Source organism: Rattus norvegicus, chromosome 4 (assembly GCF_036323735.1).
Source record: "Rattus norvegicus strain BN/NHsdMcwi chromosome 4, GRCr8, whole genome shotgun sequence".
Taxonomy (NCBI): domain Eukaryota; kingdom Metazoa; phylum Chordata; class Mammalia; order Rodentia; family Muridae; genus Rattus; species Rattus norvegicus.
This window is the reverse complement of record NC_086022.1, coordinates 12,066,527-12,092,901: the sequence shown is the minus strand read 5'-3', so window position 1 is coordinate 12,092,901 and position 26,375 is coordinate 12,066,527. Positions and strand designations below refer to the sequence as shown.

The 26,375-nt window shown below is 42.9% G+C and overlaps 1 protein-coding gene and 1 long non-coding RNA gene across 4 annotated transcripts in view; one reads left to right on the top strand and one right to left on the bottom strand.

The window, feature by feature from the left end:
* Positions 1-26,375, bottom strand: part of Hycc1 (hyccin PI4KA lipid kinase complex subunit 1) — a 106,813-nt gene that overhangs the window by 38,603 nt on the left and 41,835 nt on the right. Inside the window, exons 9-11 of one of the 3 annotated variants that reach the window (NM_001191969.1) lie at positions 24,357-24,444; positions 23,366-23,525; positions 8,305-8,879 (exon numbers count right to left, since the gene is read on the bottom strand). In NM_001191969.1, coding sequence (NP_001178898.1) covers positions 8,305-8,879; positions 23,366-23,525; positions 24,357-24,444 — 823 coding nt within the window. Of the gene's footprint in view, positions 1-8,304; positions 8,880-9,617; positions 9,916-23,365; positions 23,526-24,356; positions 24,445-26,375 lie in introns of those variants that run through there. The other 2 variants (XM_006235961.5, XM_017592774.3) reach the window with 2 other exon arrangements.
* On the top strand, positions 11,631-23,857 carry LOC120102210 (uncharacterized). Its single transcript, XR_005503406.2, has 2 exons — positions 11,631-11,851; positions 22,601-23,857. It is a non-coding gene; the product is annotated as an uncharacterized LOC120102210 (long non-coding RNA).

The following is a 26,375-nucleotide window of genomic DNA, read 5'->3' as shown; positions in this document are numbered from 1 at the left end:
GCACCACCACACCTGGCTTCGTGAATCTGTTCTAATTCCATTTTTACTACAGTGATTCTCAGGATTTGTAATTCTCACATAATTCTAGAATTGTGTATGACACATTTTACAAAGAGGGACCATGGTATGTCCTAGTGAGAAGATAGTGGGGGAAGTGTAGATTACATTAATCAATAATTCAGTTGATTCGATCCAGCAACTTTATAAGGCTTGATTTATTCTGACCCGTCAGTTTCTAGGGTAAAGCTCTTTGGTGTTCTAGGTTTTTCTGTGGCTTTGTTATGGTCTTCTGGTGTGGGGCATCAAACCCAGGGCTTTGCACACGCTGGACCCGTGCCTTAGCACCGTGCCCCATCCCAACTCTGAGTGTAAGTGAGCCTCTGAGATATAGACTTGTCTTTTCTTCTTGAAGGGTCCTTAAATACAGACCTTTTCCTCTTTCTATCCATTCAGCATCAGGAGCCTGGTTTTCAACCTCTCTGTCTCTGTATCTCTCTGCTTCTCTCTCCTCTCTCCTCTGAGCAGTTGATGAATACAGCAGCACATCCACTCAAGCCTGTCAAAGGTACAACTATCAAGGCCAGACTCACTTCTCTGAGTCTTTCCTTTACTGGAATCTTGGCTTTCTCAAGTACCGGCTGGTTTGGTGGCCTTTCATTTGTTTCTAATTCCTTGTGACGTTGCCCTAGTATGCTTGCTTCTCTGATATTTAGCAGTAGCTCTTTTTAGGGACACTTTGCCCTAATTTGTGCTAAACCCCAGCAACCCAAGTGGAAGAAATAGCCACGGAACATGTGCCCCTTCCTCAGATTATCCTCTGTACTGGCAGACCCCCACATCTCACATGGGATTCCAGGGGCTCAGCCTGCAGTTGTGTTCATGGTGCTGTGTTATTACAGCAAAACAACAGAGAGCAAGGTCAAAGGAAGGAACAACAAAGGGATGCACTGGGTGAGATGGAGAGGACACACCCCTGTGCTTGATTCAGCCAGTACCATGCCCAGCTAGGGGTGCTCATTAACCACTTACTGCCCAAAGCTCCTGTTACGACTTGTGCGCCATCATACTATATAACGGGGCTGTATTGAATGCCCAAAGGTAGCATTCAGTGCAAACTGCACGGCCAAGTATAAGCAGTTTGCACAAGATAGGGAAGGCAGGAGTCTTTTATAAAGCTAAGTTCCCAGACCAGAGCCAAAGCCCAACTTAAAAGTTCAATAGCTTCACATCTGGGTTTCAAGTAATTATAGCAGTGGTATTTTTCCGAGGCAGTGGTATTTTCTGAGGCAGTGGTATTTTCCGAGGCAGTGGTATTTTTTCCAAGGCAGTGGTATTTTTTGGAGGCAGTGGTATTTTTCCGAGGCAGTGGTATTTTTCCTAGTGTTATGTTTGCTGAGCCTCAGGTTAGTTTCCTTCCTGCTAAGCATTGTTTTTGAGCTCTGTAAACCTCTACACAATGATTAACTGCTTTATCCTCTGGAGCAGATGTGTTTTACCAGGCAGCTAGAGGAGTAGTTGGACATGGTTTCAGAAACTGAGACGATCTGGGGAGGGGACTGAGACAGTCCTGCGATGTATGCTGCCGTTGTGGATTGTGAACTCTAGGTCCTCCTGCTTCAACCTCTCAAGACAGCAGCACACACCTCCCCTGGGACTGGGATGACTGAAGGTTTCCTGAGTTTTCTGTCTGTCTGTGGGAGAGTTTTAATTTTACTTCAGGTTTACTCCTATGGTGGAGATGTTTAAGGCCCTAGGCCAATGGTTTTCAACCTTCAAATGCTGTGACACAGCCCCCCCCCTTTAAAGATTTATTTATTTATATTTTTAGATTAATTTATTTTATACATGCGAGTACACTGTCGCTGTCTTCAGACACACCAGAAGAGGGCATCGGATCCCATACAGATGGCTGTGAGCCACCATGTGTTTGCTGGGAACTGAACTCAGGACCTCTGGAAGAGCAGTCAGTGCTCTCAAACACTGAGCCATCTCTCCAGCCCATGCTGCAACCCTTTAATACAGGTACTCACGCTGTGGTGGTCCCCAACCTTAAAATTCTTTTGTTGCTACTTATAAATCTGCTACCATTATAATCGTAATGTAAGTATCTGCTATACAGGATATCTGATAAATTACTCACAGGTTGAGAACTGCTGACCTAACCTAAGGCACAAGCATTTTCTCAGGTGTCCCTCCTGACGTGGCAGCACTGTCATCCAATCTTTAGGTTCCTAGGTCAATAAGAAGAGCAGCAGTAAGCTTACATGTTGCGTTTCTTCTCACACCAGCCAGCATCCCCTTCTTCCAGAAGTTTTTGTGGGGCCAGGGAGATATGAATGGGCAACGGCATGTGCCGACAAGTCAGACCCGGATTCCATCCCCAGGACTCATGTGGTGGAAGAAAGTCAACCTCTGAGCTCTGAGGTCAACCCCTTTGACCTCCACAAGAGTTCGTGCCCCATGCACAGTAAGCAAATGTACAAAGTCTTCCCTGAGTCTTTGTTTATTATTTGTCTATTATTAGTCTTTATTTATTATTAAGATTTGATGTTAATTACTGTGATGGCTAATTCCCACTGTCAGGATTAAGATTCACCACAGAAATAGACCTGTGAGTGTATCTATGAGGGTGTTTCTGTGAAGACGCCTGATGAGGGAAGGCCCAGCCTGCATGGGGCTCAGACTCAGTAAGAGAGAGCATCGAGCCGAGCACCAGCGCCCATCTTTCTCCTTCCTGGCTGCAGATGCGATGTGACTTTACATTCCTGCTGCACAGCCGAGAGCCCTTCTTGGCTCAAGCTGGCCTTTTCAGGTGTTTTGTCACAGCAACAAGAAGTACGACTGCCTGTGGAGCTGTTGCTAAAAATGGAACTCTCTTTCTTTACATCTTAAGGTGAGGTTCCTCAGGAATCTTTGGAGAGAACCAAGATGGCAAATACAGTATCAGGTGTTGCACATAGGAACATGACATTTGGGGAAGGCAAACCGGAATCCAGACTCTGTGTAATCAAACATGTTTTGGGAGGACAGACATATGTCTCTCCTTGCCAAGGTCGTACTGATGGAAGGGGGCCCATCTTGCTGATATCTGTGCATAGCCTTGATCCAGCGTAGCCAGCAGTCTTCCTTCGTACTTTGTATCTGCTGATCAAACAGGGATACCAAAGAGCTTTACTGACACCACCACCCACCCTCATCCTGATTGCATGCTTAAGAGCCTCTTTCACAATGGGCCTGTGCCTAGCTAGCATTTATGTTGCAATTGCTTTTACACTGTGTGCCCATTTTTAGAAGTCCAATCATACCTCTAGCTTCCAAACTCCCACACTCATCTTCTAGACCTGCCACTTCGGTATCCCCAAGCACTCATAGTCTACAAAACATAGCATCATTTAGTTTCATGAAAATTGCATTTTACTTTAACTTTTAACCCTAAGAGATGGGATAGATGAATTTGAAAAACATGCTCACGTGACGGTCCTTAGAATCCCATTTGACTAACTCACAGAGCTGTAAGGCCTGTGTTCAGGGTATGGTCCCCAGCGTTTGGCGATCATGGCCACCCGCTCCCTGAGCGTTTTCAGTTTCCTCTTGTGTAAGATAGGCTGCTGTTGTTCCCTTCTAAAGATCGTTTCGAATGCTTAGTTTGTCACAAATCAGCCTCTGTATAAGGCCTACAGTAATAATCTAAGAGAAATTATGGGGTGACTAGTTATAGTCCTGATTAATGATTGTAACATGTGCTTCAGATATTAGAAGTCAGACTGTCCTAGGGGAGCCAGCTATGTCAGCGACTCTGCAGTCACTAGGAGTGCCCAGTTCACAGGCATAAGCTTTAAGTCGTCAGGTGTTGGTTTCTACACATCGTCTGTGAAGAGTAGCTCTGAAAGTATTTCCTAACTTACTCCTTAAATCAGCTGGAATTACTTACACATATAATCAACTGCCCATGAGAACTGTCCCTTTCTAATGGAGTTGGTTTCAGTAAACACGTGCAGATAGGGATACCACTGTGACCTTCTGTAGCTAAGAAGTAAAATACTGTGATGTATCCCTTCTCTGGAAACTAGCAGCAATGCAACTTGTTCCCTGTCTCCATGCCCTGCCCTGAAGGCCTGTGCTCTTGCCTGTCCACGTTGCCCATGCTTCTGGTTTAGCAAACCAGCTACCAGGTCAAGGCGGCTGGAGCTCAGCTTTGGATGGATGCTAATGAGGTCAAGGCAGGAGTGAGGGTCATCGGCAGGCCAACCCAACAGCTCCCCTGGGCTCTGCTCACAGCTTGCTTACTTCTGCCCCACTGCAAAGCTCATAAATGTTTATAGCAGGTTTTAGGGAATAAAATGATGTAGAAAAACTTTTTTTTTTTAGTTTTTATTTCAACAAGAGGAAACACTTGATGTATAAAGTACAGCATATGGAGAACATTTATGCAAATGTACAAAACTTCAAAGAACTCAACTCCAGTTTATTTCATACCTCAAAAACATAAAGAGCACATAAAAATATCCAAAAGTTCATTCTTGGGAATGTAAACGCTAGGCATACAATGACAAACAAGTATATTTGTGAGAAGAGTTTAGCATTACCACATGATCGATCAGAAGCAAAAGTCAGAGGCACACGGTCAGTTCTAACAAGAGAGACAGTGTGGGGCCCAAAAATACAATAATTGAGGCCTGTGTCCACTAGCACTCTACTGCAAAACACAAAACATCTTCAAACTGTTCACGCTCAGTCTTTTTGGATATGTGCAAGTTACAAAGTATAGAAGGTAGCCCATGAGTGCTCTGGGGAAGACGTGAGCAGTATTAAACACAGCTCAATTACCCAGTGTGCCAGCACCCAGCAGCAAAGGTGCAAGGGTAACCCGTGCTCACTAAAGGACTGGGCTTCAGCCTTTCACTCAGGGGCTGGGAAGACACTACTGTACACTAATTCCTATCTACAATGCCTTAGTTCCCAACACTTTATGTGTTATTATTTCTCAGTTACAATACAGAACATATGCTTCCTTAGTGTGCTTTCCTTTATGGAGGTTTAATGTGCCTGCAGAATTAAACATTTAGCTGTCTTATTCTAACTCTTTGCTTAAAATCATGTTTTAGAGTATACTTTCCTCCATAATTTACCATTCAACACTTTAACTATGATAGTTCAAAATCTGTGAAAATCCCTTTAAACTGGGATTTTTTTAAAATCTATTTTGATATAAAGACATATTTCCCTTTAATTCAACTTTCTACAACTGAGTGGTATTTGCAGAGTTGTTGTTTTAAAATTGAGAGGGCAACAAAACACTACTTTTTCAGAACAAGTAAGTCTGGAATCCCTGCTCTTCAGTGCTACAGAGATGGACTTAAGAGTTCAGGCAGTGTCCCGCCATTTCAAGGTGATTTCCTGAGGCTCCCGGAAGCAGAAGGTAGCACTTGGGCAGCGGGATCCTTGGAAAGGTCTACTCTGCTTTTCTCTTCAGTTGGACAGCAGAGGTTCATGCCAGGCACTGCTTCACGGGAACACAGGGTTGGGTCAATTCAAAAAGTCCTATCTAGATCTAACTATGGGGTGCCAGACCCCAGTTTTGTGTGGAATCCTCTTGGTAAAAGCTATTCATCTGGGTCCGTGAGATGCCTACGTTATTAGCATCTCTATAAAAAAGTGACTTACAAAGCCACACAATGTCTCACATTTGGAAGGTGAGTAGGAAGAGCGGTCAGAACAACTGTTGCTACCATTAACAGCAGCCGCTTCCACAGCTGGGATGAGACCTTCCATGCACAGAATCCTCATGTGGAACACTATCAAAAGTAGTATAAAAGAGTTTTATTGTCAACATAACTACACACTTCAGAAAATCAATTGGTTTGGAGCAAAACTTCAGACTCATCCACTGTGTAAGCTGTTGCCCATGTTGTAAAAGAGGATGGATGTGTGTACAGCTGTGCTGTGTCTCATGTGACAGCTCAAGAACAGGGCAGGGGCTTCCTACTCAAACTGCAGCATCTGCAGCTCTGGGTTCATTCATGACCAGAGAGAAGCAGAAGATGCTACATTTTTATAACAGAAACAAGTGAGAAATGGAAATTTAGAATGAGAGCCTGTAAGAAGTCACATGTCAATGTTATTAAAAAGCTACTTAGTTATCAGAAACTATGATGATTATAATGATCTCGTGTCCAGTTCCTGTGCTTGAGGGCTGTGAGACCACTGAGGACCCTACCTATTAGACAAGTAATTAGCGCTCTGAAACGCCCTCACACAGGCGAATGCACAGGAGCACAACGGGGGACCTTGATAAAATGCCAGCTTTGATTTACTAGGTCTGCCCTTGAAATGCTGAAGTTTTACTAAGATACCAGGTGACACCAATGGCCTTTGGATCACACAAGTAGCAAATGTCTACAACAATATCAAAATGAGGTTTCATTATGGTAGCTGAACATTATTCCAATCTCTTGTTTGTGCCAGTTAATGTTTCTTTAAACTTACTCTATGCTTAAGCAAGCACCTCAACTTGCCTAATGATAAACTTTTAAATTTCTTCTTAATAATAGCAATACTGTTAGTAACTATGTTTATCAAAAGTTCTTAAGGAATTACAAAAAAACAACAAGAAATTCACAGTGACATTTTACAAACATTTCAACTGTATACAAGATTACTATTAAATTATTCCAATTATCAATTTTACTGACTAGTTACCTTGAAATTGTTGAGGACAATTTAAGCCAGCAGTTCATTCTGTTACTGAAACTAAAATGTTAAAGTCATTTTTTTTTTTTTTTTGGTTCTTTTTTTCGGAGCTGGGGACCGAACCCAGGGCCTTGCACTTCCTAGGTAAGCGCTCTACCACTGAGCTAAATCCCCAGCCCCATGTTAAAGTCATTTATGCTAAAAAGCACGGGCCTTGGGTAGTCAGGTTTAAGCTGGGAGGTAAGCATTTAAAACTGTATCTCAATTGTAAATGCTTTGACTCTGCCACACATGCAGCTTTCTCATCCACACAAGCAGGACCCATGAGGTTGAGAGGGGGCACTAGCATGTTCTGTGAGGGACCACAGTGAGGAGACCTTGGTGTGCTAAATCAATAAAGCCAAGAAGTAGACAGTGTCCCAGGCCTCCCCACTGACTCTGCTCCTCTCAGTCCCAGTTAGCACCACAGCACACACACCTCAAAGGAGTGTCAGCCAACTGAGCAGACCCCAGGCACCAAGCCTGTGTGTCCATCTAGAGGACGCAGAGTTTAGCTTCTGCCTTACCACATTTCTCAGTGCTCGGTTGCAGGAGTGGGTGGTAGCTGAATTCTTTCTACATCATAACAAGAACACGTAAAGGTCACAAACAAGAAGTACTCTTTTTCTTAGGTTAAATTAAGAACGCACACAAGCAACCCTAAGCTAATGCACAAATGCCCTCTGCTCACATCTACTGCATTTTCTCCCATCCCATTTTGTAGATGAAGGATGACCTGGCTTCCTTCATTCACAGACAACTCACTATTCAACGTTTCACACTGGTATCTTGGGAGCTGTACCACAAGAGTTACAGGAGTTTCCGGAAGTCTTCTGTGATGTGTGCCTTGACCACTGCAATGCAAACTGACTAGGATTTCCAAAGTTGAGCAGCACAGTCCGGCAGCTGTTCCACTCTCACCCTGTGATCCAGATCAAACGCTTTTGAACATCATCTGTCAGCAGTCTCACTTTTGCTGTTTAATGTTCTAAGGACTGCGACAGAAATTCTCCCAGCTTCTCCTTGCAATGGTCCTGTCAGGCAACTTGTGGTGTGGAGGACACCGTCCCCATCTTAAGCATGATGTGGTCACAGTACTTAGCATTCCGGCTGCTCTTGTGGCTTTGTTTTCTCACGTGCCTGCTTAGCAGCATGGCTTCATGGTCTCACTCCTCTACCTGGGCTCTACAGCTCAGTCCCCTCACACAGAGACACTCTTTGACTTCCCAGGGCAAATACACAACCACTAAAAACCGAGGTATTAAAAATAACCTCAAAAAAACCTCAAAAAAAAAAATAACCTCACTGAGGATGAACCAACAATAACAAGTAACAGCAAAGGAGAATAAAAGAATAAAGAACTTAAACCAAGGGGAGAAGAGTACCCAGGAAATAACAAGACCATATCTCAGCTTCCTGCACACTAGACATTATCCCCTTCACAGTCAAAAGAGAGCCTTCAGAACTCAAGACACCAGGCTCCTGCCAGGACTGGGCATGAAGGGCTCAGTACTTTCATGAGGGAGCAAAGCCATTGTTCCACTTCACTGGTTAAAGGAGAGAATAAGTTACATGTTAATCTGCAGACAGAGTGATGCTAACACTAGGAGGCCCCCGCTGGCCTGCTTGACACTTCAGTGGAAGGTCAATCCTTTCTGACCCGTAAATAAGCTTCTCTTCTTGGAGACTACAAGCAGAAAATCTATGGGCATCTGCCCCAGCAACACAGCCAATGGCAGGAGAAGGGCTACGTGGGCCTGGGACCCCACTCACTTGTTCAAAGGATTTACTAAATACAGTGGCCGCAGTCTGAGCCAAGCCGTGGCTGCTGGGCTTGGGCAGGGACTGGCTGGAGGTCAAGGTCAGTCTCTTCAGAGAGAGAAGCTCAAGGTTCTCGCTCTGGGCTCTCTGGGTTTGTTTGCGAGCAAAGTGATCTCTGCAAGATTCCCCTGCAGTTTCTCTCTCCTTTGCTCCAGCTTTGCTTCCTCCCGACCGTCTCTGGTTCTTTCCTACACTTGTCTTGTGACTACAATTGTGACTACTGATTGATAGACCCGACTGGCTGGTGCTAGACGCAGCCCTGGAATAAAATCCCTCGTCAACTTCAGTTATCTCCGTCAGTTCTTCTTGACCTGTTAACTCTGTATCTCCTAAACAAAGAAATGACAAAGATCAATTAACATGAAGTAGCTCATGTACCTTAAAAGAGTAATACCAAATCAATTACATTTCAATCAATACCTTAGCAGAATTTCTTAAAGCAACAGATTACAGAACAAAAATCAAAGGATAAATTGAATTATTTTATAAGTGTCAAAACACATTCATTGTAATTAATGATAGTGATTTAGAATATATTAAATCACAAGCATGCTGTAAACTACCCCCACTAGTTTCATGAAGAGTTCTCCTATATGCATGCAAAGAGCAGAAGCAATTAGAAAGGTCAGACATTAAACGGTGGTGATGACATCTGTATCGTAGCTCCTATCAATAGACTTGTTAAAGCAGAAGTATATACAAAGAAATTTTTAAAAGGTTGTGTTCTCCATTCTAGAAACTCTTAGAATTAAAAACATTATGTACATATATACACTATAAATATCAGAAGCTCAAAACTTGTTAAAGTCTATATATATTACCCTTCATATTTAAGGAAAAATCATTTTAGTTCCAAAACTTAAGCAGAAAATTACTTCAGAAGCAATTTTCTGCCTCAGTTTCTCTAACAAGTTCCTGCGAGCACACAAGGTGATCGTTCTGAAGAGCATTAAAGGTCACTGAGAAGTTAGGATGCCTAATTCATGCACTTTATCAGATGCCATGCAGATCGCCTGTGAGTGTGCAACCGTGGCACACGCATGCACAGTGCCCTTGCCTCAGGGTACCTTGGGCTGCGGCTCTAAAGCGTCAGCTAAAACTGCACTCTGCCAGCTGTGGACATTCCATCCTCCATCATTTTTCTCACAGACTTTTGCCTCCTGAGTTCGGGCAAGCCTCTGCTCTCACTCCTAGGGTCTGTGGCTGTCTCCTGCACACCCTGCATATGCTGCTGGGCGTCAGTGTCTCCTAGCGCTCTGCCTTTCTCCCCATTCCCGGGCCTCTCTCCGGACACATGAGTGACACTAATCTCAGGGATGACAAGGACGCCTGCTTCCGCAGCAGCCGTGCTGCTCTCAGGTTGCTCTAGGATTGAAGACGATCAGACAATGATGGCTCAGGACAAAACAAAAGAAAATGCAAAACAACACAACAAAAAGCCAGAGAACAAAACCGGATGATTGAATGAGATAACTTAACAAACACGGTAGGACGCTGTCACTTCCTTCATTCAGGCTCTGTAAGAGTTCAGCGAGCAGCAGTTCACGTCTGTATTTTCACACACATTTTACACGGAACAGGAAACACATTTTTTTTTCACAAATGAAAACTGAATGCCTTTTAAAAATATTGTGACCAACTTAATTTATGTAAACTTTAGGTAAATGCTCCAAAATATAAAGGCAAAAATGCTGCCTTTTGTCAACAATGATAAGCAAAGCACTTAGAAAGTCCCCTTTGTACACTTCAAATCTTATTTTTTATCAGACTACATCCAGCCTGACTTAGTCAACCCCGGTAGTTAAGGAACAGTCCATTTCTCCAGGCTCCCACCGAGTCTATACATTTTGATGTGCTTGGAACAGCCCAGTACTACGATGGAGAAAAATGAAAACCGATATGAAAAGCAGACTGGTTCTCAGTAGTTTATTCTGAAAACAACCTCTGTAATTCAAACAAATGAACAAAACTCGTAGCTAATGAATATCTATCTATACAGATAAATTTATTCTGTGCTGAAAATACAAAAGATTTTAAAGTTCTTAAGTAAATATCTGTAGTAGTAAAAATATCATAAATAAGTAAAGAATGGACCAGTGGTGAAATTTAAACTCCTTAAGACAAAACAAGCAGAACCAAGAACAGTGTATACTCATTAAATACAGCACACAAACCTGTGGAGAAACCGACTTTGTTCCAGCCCTGGAATCATCAAGCCTTATGACCTGTGCTCAAGTCTGTTGAACAGCATCGTACAGTGAAAGAGCAGAGGCTGCATCTACCCAGGGTGACCTGGCCATCCTGGAGCCTTACAGGTGCCATTTTCACACGGCCACCTGACCCACCCACAGGATGAAGCAGCTTGGGCACTACACAGCTCCCAGGTGACTGGCATGCAGCTGGTCAGAAACCTCTGGTCTGCTCTGAGTCCTTCACAGCTTGGAAATGGATTCCCACAGGTGCCCTGACCACCACATCTAGCCACAAGGAACACTCGAAAGCTCCTGTTGTCCTGCATCCATGGTCGTAACCTCATCCTCATAAAGTCTTTTCTCCTTAACTGGGGCCTCACCCGCCCAGTTGCTCATTCTCCGGCCGGCTGAGGCTGGTGGGCCTTGGAAGCCTGCCGTTCTGTGTGGAAGCAGCCAAGCCTATTCCTAGTTGCTAACGTTCAAAAGCAAGGGCTAATCAGTCCTTATCATGGCATGTGGCAGAGGTCAGAGCAACAGAGTAAAGTCACCACAGCACTGCTGGGTGGCAGTCAAGACTTTTTCGCTTATACTGTAGAAACCATTTCAGAAAGGAAAAGTACAAAGACCTTCAGTCCAGACGGCAAATAAAAAAGGTTGGCAGTTACCTGGGTATAAAAAAACCCAATTTTTATAAAAAATTTAAAAGTTATATGTGTGTGTGTGTGTGTCTGTGTGTGTGTTCTAACAGAAAAAGGGATACTCAATGACACTGTTTTTTAGCACACTCTTACTCTATGATCTCAAAACGACATGACAGAGACTGCAGCAGGCGTCTAACCCCCTTTGCTAAGGGAAACTGAAGCTCAGAAAGTATGGAAGTGTGTAGGGCACAAGGTTAAGAAGCGAGACTTCTGGTTTCAAACGTCCATCTACACACAGGGAATTCCAACTCAATTTGTCAGAACCAACTGACTCGAATGTCCTCTAACATCTCCCAACAATGTTTATCTGTTTAGATTCTTGGTCATTTAAAGAAGGCAAATGACTGGCTGAACCGAGAGTCACAGCAAATACACTGGAGAAGAACACCTGAGGAATTTATCCTCAAGGTCAGTTTGCTTTTATTTGTAATTGGTTTTATTTGTGAAAATATGCTGATGGAAGTTAATGGTTTAAAAGTGTCGATTTTCACCGATGGAAGTCTGCAGGGAAACAGAAACGTCGAGAAGGGTGTGTCTGAAGCCGGGCTGGCAGGTGGACTGTTAGGCACACTTAGAGCAGCGGTCGGGGGCTGAGCCCATAGAAAAATCATTAAATGGAACAATAAACTCTGCTCTAAAGGGAACTGAGTACTCCGTAAACTCATAAAAAGACAAATATGTTATTCTGGACACAGCAAGAAAGAAAGGATTACTCTTGGGGAAGTCAGACAGTAGAGAAACATCATTACATAACCAAGTACCTATTACATGATCCTTTCCTTTATGTCTCTGGCATTTTCTACCGTGAAACTCCTGCGACAGTCCCTTGTTCCCCAGCACGTTGGGCTGGCCTCCTGGGTTTCCCCAACAGCTGAAAGCCGCATCTTACTTTCTCAGAAGCTTTTCGATGGAGACTGCCTCGTCACCCATCAAAAGTCTCAACATCCGTTATTTCATATGCCCTCTCTTCTCTTCTGTTTCTTTTTAAAAACTACTTATAACAAGCTACAGGCGCCTTGCCTATCTAGCTGTATATTCTATACAGACCACTCACTGTTAGAGACCTAATACTGCAGAAGGTTAGGGGACAATATTTCTGGTTAGTGTCTTTTTTTAATTTTTAAAATGTTTATTCTGTATGTACAGGTTTTTGGCATGCATGCATGTGTATGCACTACTTTTGTGCCTAGTGTCGTGTGGGCTAGAACAGGGCCTCCAATCCCCTCCAACTGGAATTAGAAATGGTTGTGAGCTTTCTTGTGGCTACTGGGAACTGAACCTGAGTCCTCTGGAAGTGCAGACGGTGCCCCCAACCACTGAGCCCTAGTAAATGTGCGTTTAGTGAACTGAATGAATGTCTATTATCAGGTAATAAATAAAGGTGAAAATGCAGAGCATGAACAAGGGAAGTTCGGAAAATGTTCTCTTTTCCCCTTAAACCACACGAGTAATACATAGCTTAAGATAATAAATATTTCTAGGTGGTAAGGAAGAGCATAAGTTCTTTGTTTCAGAAAAATGAAGTAGGCATTTCTAAATGTAGGTTTATCATAATGCTTAGTAACATCAAAAATCTTTTATAGGGGCTGGGGATTTAGCTCAGTGGTAGGGCGCTTACCTAGGAAGCACAAGGCCCTGGGTTCGGTCCCCAGCTCCGAAAAAAAGAACCAAAAAAAAAAATCTTTTATAAACTAGTTTTTTTATTATCTTATTCAAAAATGGCATATATAAGTAAAGAGAGATAATCTTTTCTTTAAGAAAATTACATAGAAGATGTTTTAAGGGAATATAAATTATATAACAAAAGAGTTGCTTTTCCTTGGAACTAAAAAAAAAATATATAAAAGGAATTGTGATTAATTTATACCCATAAAAAGAAATATTTATATTTGACTTCAAGTAAGTTGAGAAAAATTAAAATACCCAAAACAAAAATTCCCTGAGCCTGCTTTATTTTCCAGTGTCTGTGCACATAAGCACTTCTCATGACGGAGATGAGGAGAGTTAGCGAATGCTTCCTGAGGGTTAGCAAGCTGCCATGCATGGGTAAAGCTGCCATGCATGGGTAAAGCTGCCATGCATGGGTAAAGCTGCCATGCATGGGTAAAGCTGCCATGCAGGCCTGAGACCTGAGCCTGGAACCCAGACCCAGGCAAAGGTGGGACAGCCAACTCTACAAACTGTCCCCTGGCCTCCATACATGCACCATGGCACAGAAGTTCCCCTTCCCTACGCACACGTGCACACACACACACACACACACACACACACACACACACTTTGTAGACACTGAAAATGTAAGAATAGTTAGGTTTTTCTTTGTTGGCGTGTCTGTTTTAAGACAGAATCTTGCTGCATAGCCCAGGCTGGCCTCAAACCTATGATTCTCCTGCTTCAGCCTCTAGGGTAGCTGGAGTTACAGACCATTCTTGGCTGTCAACACTTTTAATAGACAATTCCAATTTTGTTCTCAAAGGCAACTCAAATGATTTTGTCTCAAACATGTCTTCTGATTTTGAAAAAAGGTGAACTAATTACAGACATTCCAAAAACTAATTGTGAAAAGCTTTGATTTCTGTCAAACATAATTTCATAAACTGAACTATCTATTCTACCTGCATCCATGAAATAATCTTAGGTTCTGTTCTTATTTGCCTTATAGTTGTTCTGTTTATTAAAGGTGACAATTTTAATAAAGACAACTTAATTATTAGTAGGACTTACACATTTTACACCACACCCTCTTCTGAGCTAAAGTATGGTGTGATATGAGGCTCCTGAAACTTCCGTGTGAAGTAATAAGGCGCAGTGTACAGAACACACTGAGTCACAAAGCCTGACAGCAAAGTGACAAGAACTTTAAACTCCAAAGAGCCCTACACGTCCTTTACAGTCCTGGTACAGATCCTTCTGCACACGCACGGAAAAATGGTACAAGGAGCCTGAGCAACCCCTACTCTCTACACCATCTTTTAATGATTATAATTTATTCTATCCAATGGTGAAATTCTGTATGTATTTACTAGGTTGTACTCTAAAGTATTACTTATAACAGGAAAAATTAGAAGCAAATTCTTCAATATATGGGCACAGGTAAGTAAATGACACGTTATCAACTCAATGTAGCATATACGTTATTATGTAGCCATTAAAATAACTACAGCAGGATCACCAGAACTTAGAAAAACATTTACAATGTTAAACAAAACCAAAGCAGCAAACATTTAAAATGAAGTACAATTGTGAAAACTATATACACATCTGAAAGCATAGACTGAAAACTCTAACCACTGACTCGATTACAGAGCGAATATCACCCTACACATCAGCCTTCTCGTTTCCATCACACAGTCAGAAAAGGGACAAACCACTCCCCCTAGACCTTTTCATCCATGGATATACTAAGCACCTAGAATGTGTAAGCCATTGTTTTAGGCTGAGAAGTCAATGGCAAACATAACAGATACCAGACCTTCCTACTATGCAGGAATTAAGAAAAGCAAAATTGAACAGCAAGAAAATGTGGATAAAAAAGTGCAATCAGGGGCTGGAGAGGTGGCTCAGTGGTTAAGAGCACCGACTGCTCTTCCAAAGGTCCTGAGTTCAAATCCCAGCAACCACATGGTGGCTCACAACCACCCGTAATGGAATCCGATGCCCTCTTCTGATGTGTCTGAAGACAGCTACAGTGTACTCATATACAAAATAAATAAATAAATCTTTAAAAAAAAAGTGCAATCAGTAAGGAGGTAACGGGGCAAGGCTACTTCAGATGGCTGGTTTGGGAGGCTGCTTTGTGGAAGCTGAGACTTGAATGATGAAGAGGTGCCAGCTACATAACAATGTAGAAGAAGGAAGAGTGCAAATTGGTGATGCCTTCTTGCTATCCAAATTTCAACCACACATCTCAAAGAGCTAGTCAAAGGCCCTAAGGCAGAAATGCCTGAGTGTCCCAGGGTTGGAAGGAAGGACGAGTGAGTCACAGTGGACATGCTCGCTAAGTGAGGTCTCAGCAGTAAGACTCGTGGAACCGACGTTTCAGACTGCAAAGGCAGCCACTGACAGGCTCATGGATCGACCACCTACCTACCTCCTTAGCCTTCTTCAACCAACAGAAGTCACACTGCTTAACACAAAACACTGAACACAAAGTACAGCCCAAGTTAGAAAGAGGCAGAGGGGGATTGGGGATTTAGCTCAGTGGTAGAGCTCTTGCCTAGCAAGTGCAAGAAAGAAAAAAAAAAGAAAGAAAAAGAAAGGGGCAGAGGAAGTACCACACAGGCCTGGGAGCTAAGGGCCTCACCCTGCGCAAAGCTGAGGGAGGATGGAACAGGCAGGCACCTGCAGTCAGAAGCAGACGCTGTGGGCGGGCGACTCAGTGGGCTCCATGCGACCCCGCCTCAGCTCAGGATCCACAGGCCACTAGCCTGGCTTACAGTTCTCAATTTTTTTGGATTTATTTATTTTGATATATCTGAATACATTATGGTTGTCTTCAGACACACCAGAAGAGGGGATGGGACACCATTAGAGATGGTCATGAGCCACCATGTGGTTGCTGAGAATTGAACTCAGGACTCCTGGAAGAACAGCCAGTGCTCACAAAAGAGTGAGAGTGCTGAGCCATCTCACAAAAGAGTCTAATAACCAATTCCCAAAGTTTGCTACTTTTGAGTTTAAAATTACCACTATTTTAAAAAATGTTTTAAAGACTCTTATTAACTTTAATTTTCTTCTAATTAAGCCCTTTCTCATTGTCATAAAATCAGACACAAAATAAACATTCCATTTCAAGATCTTTAAGTGTATCTTCTCCAGTATCTAGAAAGACAATCTTTAATGGTTTGAAATGCTTATAAACAATTATTTTAAAAATACTTTTATGGAAATTCATTTCTGATTTTAAATCTCTTCAATGGTTAGAAAATTCCTGCTTTCTTGCTTCATCAACATTATACAATAGAAACTTATTAACATCCTCTAAATCACTGATCACTTAAAAATAATAATAATAATAATAATAATATTATTATTATTATTATTATTATTTAATTTTCAAGACAGGATTTGTCTGTGTAGCCCTGCCTGTCCTGGAACTTATTCTGTAGACCAAGCTGGCCTCTAACTCACAAAGGGTTCATTTTCCTCTGCTTCCTAAGCGCTGGGATTAAAGATGTGCCCGCCACATTTGGCTAAAATAAATAATTTTATACACTAGTAGTATCTTTTGCACTTATGTGTGGCATTTGCTGTATGTTCCGTGTGTGCACATGTGTATGAAGGTCAGACATTCAATCAGGTTTCTTCCATTTGCTTCTTCACCTTGTTTTGAAGAGTGCAGCTCAGCGAATCACCAAAACTGGTTGGCTAGCAAGCTCCAGGGCCCCGTCTTCAACAGCCAGGTCCCACACTGCATCCAGGCCTGCACCAGCCAGCCTCAATATGGACGCTGAGGTCTGCACTCGGCCCCTTCAGCTTGCCTGCTAGCATTTTACCTAATGAGCGACTGATTACCCAGCCTCTGAATCCTTTTATCATTCCTTTTTTAAAAAAAATTCACCTAATACCAAGTACTTAGTCACTGAGCAAATTATGACAGACTACTTTTTCTGATAATTTTCTAACATAATTACAAGTCTCTTTGAACTATGTTATCTCACTTAGCTAAGCCAAAATTGTAATCAAACTGCTTGCTGTCGTAACCTGGCAACTGCACTTTCTTTGGCAACTGCTCAATATATTTAAACTGTATCAATTTGATTCTCTAATATTCCCAAGGTATTTGCTGTTGGTCTTTATGTTAGAAAACTTAAAATACATACTTCTTATTTATAATTCCTTTTCACTACCTTAAAAGCTTGTAATCCTCTAAATTGTATGTCAAAATAATTAAGAGGTAGTTCTAATAAAGAATCAACACATGTTGGTACCTAAGAGGCTGAAGAAGGGGGTTTCTGAGTTTGAGGCCAACTGGGGCTACATACAGAGGTTCCACCTCAGAAACCCAAAGGTTAGGGATTAGCACAAGAGAGCCTGGATTCAATCCCTCCTACCTCTGAGAGGAAAACGGGAACTGTGTTAGCATTAAGCATTAGCATGTGTTGTTAGCAGTAAGCATTAGCATGTGCTAGAAAGGAAAACTGTGTTAGCATTAAGCATTTAGCATGTGCTAGAGCCAAAAGCAGGGTGATGCTCAAAGGACCCAGTTTGGAAATACGATTTTCATTATTTTTTTATTACCCACCCTTGCCTGTTGGCAAACGGCTGTAACTGTACATAACTAAGAAGCCAAGTAGGATCTATTTCCTATTTTGACATTAACTAATGAAGTAAGATACTAGGTATTAAACATTTAAAAAAAGCTTGTTCTGATAATGGCCTGTCAAGTACGAGTGGGTTCCTCCGCAGGAGCAACAGCTAACACAGACTCTGTCGGCAGTCATGGCCTTCTTTTATGCTTGTTAGTCCTCTCAAACTAAGCACATTTATTTCAAATTGAGAACATTCAAAATTTAAGTTTTAAGAAGGGACTATTATTTGAATGGCAAATTATCTAATGTAAATTTACCAAGAACACAATTACTGAATAGCCAACAAAGCGGCTCTTAAAGAACTAGTCAGCCTTCTGCCGATTTAAAACCAGCCTTTATGAGCATTCCAAAGTAGGGGAAATGCTTTGACTTACTGCTCCCATCACTGGACAAATAGACAGAGGGAAGGAGACAGAGATGAAGACTTGGGGGTTTGGTGGAGTTTTAGAAGCTACTGGCAAGGTTTTCCATGCTCATTATTGCAACCATATGTCGCCTGTAACTTAATTAGGCGACTTATATAAAATGGAAGTGTGATTCCAGTAACCACTTTCAAGGAATGGAAAATAGCTTATGTTGTTCCCACGTAGGTAGTTTTTTCTAAAGTGGAGGAAGAATGAGTCACAACGGTGTTGGTTGTGGTAAACAAACAAAAATAGGAGTTACGTTTGCTCTGGAAGAGGTAGAAGGGAACCTGGGTGGAGAAGACCGTGAGGGGAATCTCAGTGCCTGCAGCTCTGGGAGTCAAGGTGGGAGTCCCACCGCTGCAGGCAGAGGTTGCTAGCGTCACAGTCACAGACATCCTCACAATCACGGAATGAGGGGCAAAGACAAGCTGTGCTTCCTTCTCTTCTTAGTTTTGTTTTTTCAAGAAAATATTTAAGTAAAATTGCCCTTATTTGTTTTAAAATAATGCTACTTCTTTTTATAAATATCTTAGTCTATCCTTCTTCCTGGGATTTTCATTTTTTGACTATTTCTATCATTACAAGCTATTTATCTTAAAGTTCTTTTCTTTAAATGTACTCTTTTCTTTTTCTACTTGTCTTTTGTTTTCTATATAGCCCTCAACATAAAAGTGCTTAAAATCTATATTAAAAAAAACACCTTTGCCTTGAATTATCCCCCACTACAGAATCAAGGAAACAACTGTCTTGGAAAGTTAAATTATCATCTTATAAGTAAGGCGTTAATCATGAGGTTATAAAAGGTCAAAGCAGGGACTGTATACTCTGACCCCATTTCAAAGTTAAGCGCAGACACAGACAGAGTCGTTACAACTTCCCCAGAGCCTTGAAGAACTTGAAAGACACAACAGGGAACAAAGCTGCTTCACTACAATATTAAAAGAGTCAAGTGAGACTGTGGAGAGCAGGTCAGCATGCAATTAGTTATGTACCAGATCTCTCTAAAAAGAATTCTGTTATCACTCCACTGCGTTGAAATCTGGAGGGATTTTATCAGAGTGTGAGCCCAGGGCTGACAGTGGCCCTGGTGGCAGTGGGTGATGGCAGACATCTGGGTCCTGGAATGTTAGCAAATGCTGAGATAAAAGTAGTTTCACCTTCTTTACGATTTTCCCATTGCAACATAAGCGGTGGGAGATTCTTAAAGAAAAGAATGCCACGCTCATTTCAGAGCATCCTGAGATACCTTGCAGGACAACTCAGAAGTAACTGCTACAGGTAACTGAAATGGTCCAAAATTAATAATAAAAAACAGACCATAAGTTTGGACTAAAAGAATCATTTGGGGGTTGGGGATTTAGCTCAGTGGTAGAGCGCTTGCCTAGGAAGTGCAAGGCCCTGGGTTCGGTCCCCAGCTCTGAAAAAAAGAACCAAAAAAAAAAAAAAAAAAAAAAAAGGAATCATTTGTACTATTAATAGAAAAGAATCAATGTGATCAATTGCTAAAATTGAATGTATGTTTGCTTGTGTACTCTTTGATGACTCAGATACACATACACACCACTATGCCTACACCGCTTAACTGAATGATTAACAAAGAAGAAAGGTTGTAAAGTCCTGCCTGCCTGCTTGCTCCAGTGGGAGAGGCTCACCCCCCAACTCCTTCTTCTAATCTGTATAGAAGGAGGAGGGAGGATAAAAACCAGTAAGGACAAATATGTACAGGAGAAAAGGGAAAAGGCCTTTGATGGTCAGTCACAACGGTCAATCTGACGAGCCTGAGAATCACCGGGCACTGGCCTGCCTCATGGGGGATCATCTTCAGGCTGCTGAGGTGGAAACCCACCCACTGGTCGCAGCTCGCCCTGGACGGAGACGAGCTGGTGGAAAGCAGAGGTGACCGAGCCTATCCACTGGTCTTCCTCCTACTGCCTTGCCTGCAGTCTGCTGCCTCAGGGCCGTGTAATGACCACACCTCCAACTGTGAGCCAAAAGAAACCCCTTTTTCCTTCTAAAGTTTTCAGGGTATTTTGCCACGGCAACTGCGGTGTTTTGAATTGGTGAGATGTGAGGTTTTTGTTTTAATTTTTGTTTTAGTCATTATTTTGTTTCCTTTGGGGGGTGGCAAGGTTGGAAGGGTGGCTAAGAATGGAAAGGGAGTGAAGTGGGATTGAGATGCATGATGTGAACTCACAAAGAACCAATAAAAAGTTAAAGAATAAAAAGAATGGCTCCAATCGGTTCATATGTTTGAACGCTTGGTCCCCAGTTGGGGGAGGTTTGGGGTCATGAGGTGTGGCCTTGTTTGAGGCGAGTCCCTGGGGAGTGTTTGCATGCTCCTGCTTGGGGATCAGGTGGGGGCTCTCACTACTACCCCAGCACGTTGCCTGCCTAACCGCTGCCATGATCCCCACGAAGACCATGGACTCTAACCTTCTGGAGCTTCCTGACCCCAGTAAACTGTCTTCCATAAATTACCTTCATCATGGTAGTATCTCCTCCCAGCAACAAGAAGAACTAAGAAAAGGCTCAACAGAAAAGATATGCTTTAGTCTTTGTCACAAGTGGAAAACAAAGGAGTGGAGAAGAAAAAGCAAACTATTCCTTAAAATGGATGCTCCTTTTTCTTCTTTCCTCCCACGGCTCCAGCCCCACTAGTATATCGTTACAAAGCCCTAGTCCTGTCACGAGTGAAGGGTTTACAAAGAACATGCCTTCCCATGGGGACAGCTGTGGGAAGAGTGGGTAGGTGAGCTGAACAGACAGCTGACCCAGGATCCCCTCAAACACAGGAGCTCTTGAAGTCCACATCACCATGACCTGAAGTGACCCCCACAGTACTATGCTTCAGAAATACAGAAAGGCCACTGCGGGTCACTCTGGGATCTACATGCCCCTTCATACTGTTTCTAAAGAAATGTTTTACTTAGATTTTGTTACAGAAAATACAATACGTAAAATTTTACATATGAAGAAAATTTCAAATCTATTTTTAAATCAAGGATTGTCTATATAGTTAAGAAATATAAAATAGGGGTTGGGGATTTAGCTCAGTGGTAGAGCGCTTGCCTAGGAAGCACAAGGCCCTGGGTTCAGTCCCCAGCTCTGAAAAAAAGAACCAAAAAAAAAAAAAAAAAAAAGAAATATAAAACAATAGCCACCCTCTCCACAAGAAGCTACTGCTTATTTGAAAGCCAAACAATAAGGTCCAGGCAGAAATCACTGACATAAGGAAAGGACACAGAAAAGGGCTGAGCTAAGCAAAACATGGTAACTTCATGACCAAGGCGTCTCTGGGAAGTTGTGTTTCCATACGGCTTGCATGCTGGATGCCAGGTAGGCTCCCCATATGGCAGCATGAGAGGTAGGGAATCCTTTGCAAGAGGGCCCAGTGGGAGGTGTTTAGGGTATTTTGTTCCTACAATAGAAACACAGGAAGCCCAAAGGAAAATCTAGACTAACTACACTTGAGAAGGATGCTGCCGCCTACCTCTAGAGAGACTAAGGAAATATCATTTATTATAGTTCAGTGAAGGAGAGACAGTCACACTCAGAGAGTGACAACTGAGGCCAGCCCTTACACTATCTGCTCATGGGTGTACCTCTCTCTATTTTATAGTCCATTCTCTTTTATATCCTCAATTATGACACTTTTGCTATCATAAACAAGAGGTGCTCAAGTGCAGTGAGGGCTGAATAAACATAAAGGAACAGGTAATAAAAGGGCTACTTTAATGATGTTGTACCCAGGGAGAGTCTGCAAGCGGCAGCCAAAATGTCACCTAGATCCATAAAGGCATCCCAGATACAATAATTGTAGATTGTTTTATCCCGTTTTGGTCATTTTTGTCCTATAAAATGTTTCTGAAAAATAACTTCCATCTTGTTGCAGGATATGTATCTGTTTCTCGTAAAGCCACACCTGTGTACACACACACACACACACACACACACACACACACACACACACACACACACAGTGAGAAGGACGGGAGGAAAGCCATGAGAACCCGCTGTCGCCCGCCTCTGCAGCAGTGGTTTGGGAGTCAGTGTGTGCACAGTGACCAGCTTGTCGTAACTGCACTTGCTTTCACATGGTGAGGTATTACTTCACTGAAGAAACAGAAGTATGTTTGGAGTTGTATGCATTTTGTAGTTGTCTAATAGCAAACATCACAAACTCGTTTGTGCCTCCCTGTTGGACCGTCAGGACTTCTAGAGTAACTTTAAAATGAGCAACAACCACCATTGGTTAAACTGTAGTACCCCCCTTTCTCTTTTGGCACAGCCTCCCGCCCCCCCTCTCCTGTGTGTGTGTGTGTGTGTGTGTGTGTGTGTGTGTCTGAGGTGACAACAAGCCTTCTCAGGCAGGACCAGCTCTCTGTGTTATGTATGCCCTGTCACTCACCCTTTCCTTCCCTTCTCTCTTTGAACTGCAGGGGCACGGCTATGACACAGTCTCCCAGACTGAGCTGCTATTTTCACTTCCGAGGAGAGGAGGAAGAGAGCAGAGTAGGTCCTCTTAACACACGTGATCCACGCACTCGTGGGGCACAGAAGCAGTGAAGGTCTCTTTTGGGAAGGCTGACCTTACTTGTCTGGCTCGTGCCCATCTCTGCCAGGGAAAAAAGTCTACCAAGAAGAAGGGATGGAGAAAGGAGGAGATCAAGGAGCGGAGAGGGAAGTGGCAAAGCACGGGGAGCATGGCGAACGGAATTAACTTCCAGCAACACTTTAAAATAGTAACATGAAGCAGATAAGGAAGAAAACTAATATAATCTGGAATGAAAATGAATTTGTAAAATAGAAACGTCTGGTGTATCAACAGCATAACACTCTTCCCAGGGAGTCCCAACAGAATGGTAGGTCACTGGTGGGCAGGTCTACTGCAACATGAAAAACCCTGCAAGCTAAATGCCTGAGACCCGAGCACGAGGCTATCAGCAGCTGCACACGGCCCACGCCAGCCACCTAAGCACATGAGCAGCTGCCCTGCGCTTTCTGCTCTCCTGCCCTACTGCACCCAGTCAACTTTGAACAGTTTACTTCACTCATATGGCCAACATGAGAAGTGTCACCCTCCCATTGTCTGTGCCCTGCATGGGAACCTGGGGTCTTTATTTCCTAAGATCACAAGTTCTAACACCACAGCTGCAGAGAGCCATGTCAGAGAGCCAGCAGAGCTCAGACCGAGGAGTGCTCACCATGTCTTTTCCACCTGTGACCTCTTATTGACATGCTGGTAACTGCATTCCTTGATATTCTGGAGGACGTTGGTGTGATCTCCACTTGAATACACCGTGTACCTTCCTTACTAGATTTCATGGCACCCGGAGGCAATGAAGCCTTTATTGCATTAGCAACCTAAAAGGAAATAATGAAGTTGAAGACTGGTAAGCAGATACACTACTTACTTTTAGATGAAATATAAGGCTAAGCTTTACCAAATTCATAAGAAGAGTTTTCTCCCCAAGGTATATTAATATGATGACACATAAACCCTCCAAAAGAGAGAGTAGGAGGGACAGAGGGATGCTTACACCTCAGAACAATGTGAAGGTTTGTGGTTGGTAAATATCGAACTAGGTTTCTTTCTCAGCTTCAAATGCTAACTGAAAATGTACTTAGTGCGCTGAAATTCTTAGGAGCAGAAGAAAGTACTTAGTTAAATTAAATCTCCAATTTTTATACAAGTACTTTTTGTTTGTTTGTTTTTGTTTTTCCAGACAGGGTTTCTCTGTGTAGTCATGGCTGTCCTGGAACTTGCTCTGTAGAACAGGCTGGCCCCAAACTCAGAGGCTTGCTTCTACCTTCCAAGGGTTGGGATTAAAGGTGTTCACCACCACCAGCTTACACACACACACACACACACACACACACACACACACACACACACACGCTCTGTCTTCAGACACACCAGAAGAGGGCATCGGATCCCATTACAGATGGTTGTGAGCCACCATGTGGTTGCTGGGAATTGAACTCAGGACCTCTGCAAGAGTAGCTAGTGCTCTTAACTGCTGAGCCATCTCTTCGGCCCCATATAAACACTTTTAAATGTAATATTTCCCAGTACAACAAAGCTCTGAGTATTATAGACATTTTCATATGCCATGCATTACTTTTCAATGCATAGTTCTAAACTAAAAAGTTGTAAGTTAAGAATTTGCATGACTAAGTAAGTACAGCACCTACCAGCAGTGGCTCTGGGTATAGTTCTAGCTGGGCTCTGTATATAATGTCATCCAGTGCTTTCTGAGCTAGATCCCATTCTCCATTGTATCTGCAAAAACATGGGAGTTAAACAAAGCATTACTTTTAGTTTATCCTATATAACAAGACAAAACTTAATGAGGAACTATTTCTCTCTTCTAAAGAAAGCCGCAGACCACATTAGCACACTGCTTACATTCTATTCTTCTTAAGAATATTTTTAAGTCATTGAGTCCCTATTATCTGAAAGCCTATTAATAGCAAGGAAAATTTTATACATGTACATTTCTTCTCTAAGGAACATGACTATTTATAGAACAGAAATCAAAGAGCTAATGCAATTTCAGGCATCTTACACTGTCAAAGTAACTCAGAGCATAATAAATTATATACTGTAGAATAATTCTCTGAACAATTATGGTCAAATTACCATGTAGTTCCCATGGTTTTACTGAGAACACAGCCCTACCCACTTTCCTACATAGCTGTTCCTTTGCATTCTGAAGGCCATTTAGAAAGGAACAGAATGCATGTTGCAAACACAAGAGATGAGAAATTCGGTATGTGTGTATTACATCGGTATGTGTGTATTACATCGGTATGTGTGTATTACATGTGTTCAACTTTCAATGATATATCAAACCCTTCCTAAAAGTCAACTGAGTGATCCAAGTCAACAGACATATAATTCTGAGCCCAAGGGAGGGAGGCCATAAGCATCAATGAGAAGTAACTCAGTGTTCTGACAGGTTCTAGCACAGTGCAAAGCTGGTTCTGCAGGTAGCAGGGCATACAAACCTCTGGAACATATACACGGACTGTTCATATTGTCTCACGGGCTTCCCCCGTGCCTCCCCCATGCTGCAAGAAACATGGGAAGTGGGAGTGGGAAAAGGTGGCCCTGGGTGGTGCAGTCTTGGAGGAGCAGAGTGGCCGCTACCATGGGAAAAGCACAGGCCTGCCAGGTACTTTTTCATATGAACAGCTCTTTAGCTTTTGGGGAGAGAACAGCCAATCCTAGCACCCTATTATCCCCAAGGCATAGCTGAAGAATTGTGGCTTTGAGGGTAAACAGATATAAACTTCCGTCTATACTGAGATAACTAGGAGTTCTCTACTTCTCAAAGAGAGGCAAGAACAGTGAGGACCCTTCCCCCTCAGCACACACCACTAGGGACAAGGACTCTGTCTAGAACTGACAGGGATCAGGACAACAGAGAAAGAACACTTGACATTTCAGCCCATCACAGGCTAATGGACACTGAGAATAAGAAAAAACTTTCTTTTCTTTTTAACTTTCTGGTTGTTTTTGAGTTTCACATCATGCACTCCAATCCCATTCATCTCTCCATCCCTTTGAATCTGCCCTTGCAATCTTCTCCACCCCCCCAAAAAACCCAAAACCACCAAAAAACCAAAGAAACAAACCCCCTCTATCTCACTGAGAAGCTTTAGTGCGTCCACCATACACCTTTTTATGCTTTTATCCAGCCTTCTCTTGCAAACGTTTATTACAGCAAGCCATTGCTCTGTTTCAATGTCTCTGGCTTCTCCTACACTATCAATACAGGCTCCTCACCAAGGCTCCTCTCAGATATCTTGCTGCTGTTCTGTGTCATGGGGATCCAGCAGCTTTGGATCTGTAGGACCAGCCCCATTATGCACTCCAGCAGTTCATAGGTGGGGTAGATGTTGGGGTGGCCAACACAGAGTCCTAGATCAGGGCCAGCTCTCCAGCAATGCCTTGGCTAGTTCTTCAAGTGCCACAGCCAGAAGGGTGGAGCTAGCTCTCCTGTGCTCAGACCCTCCAGGCTGGCTCACCCATGCCCCTTGCCCCAACCAGGGCCAGTTCTACTGTGCCACCCAGGTGAGACACAGGACCTGCTCCCCCAAGTGCTGCAGCAGGTGAAGGGTGGGCCAGCTAGGAACAACATTCTGTTGCTGAAGGAGGGCCTAAAAAAAGGGAGAAGAGACCCTCTCTGAGGGACAGGCACACAGAGA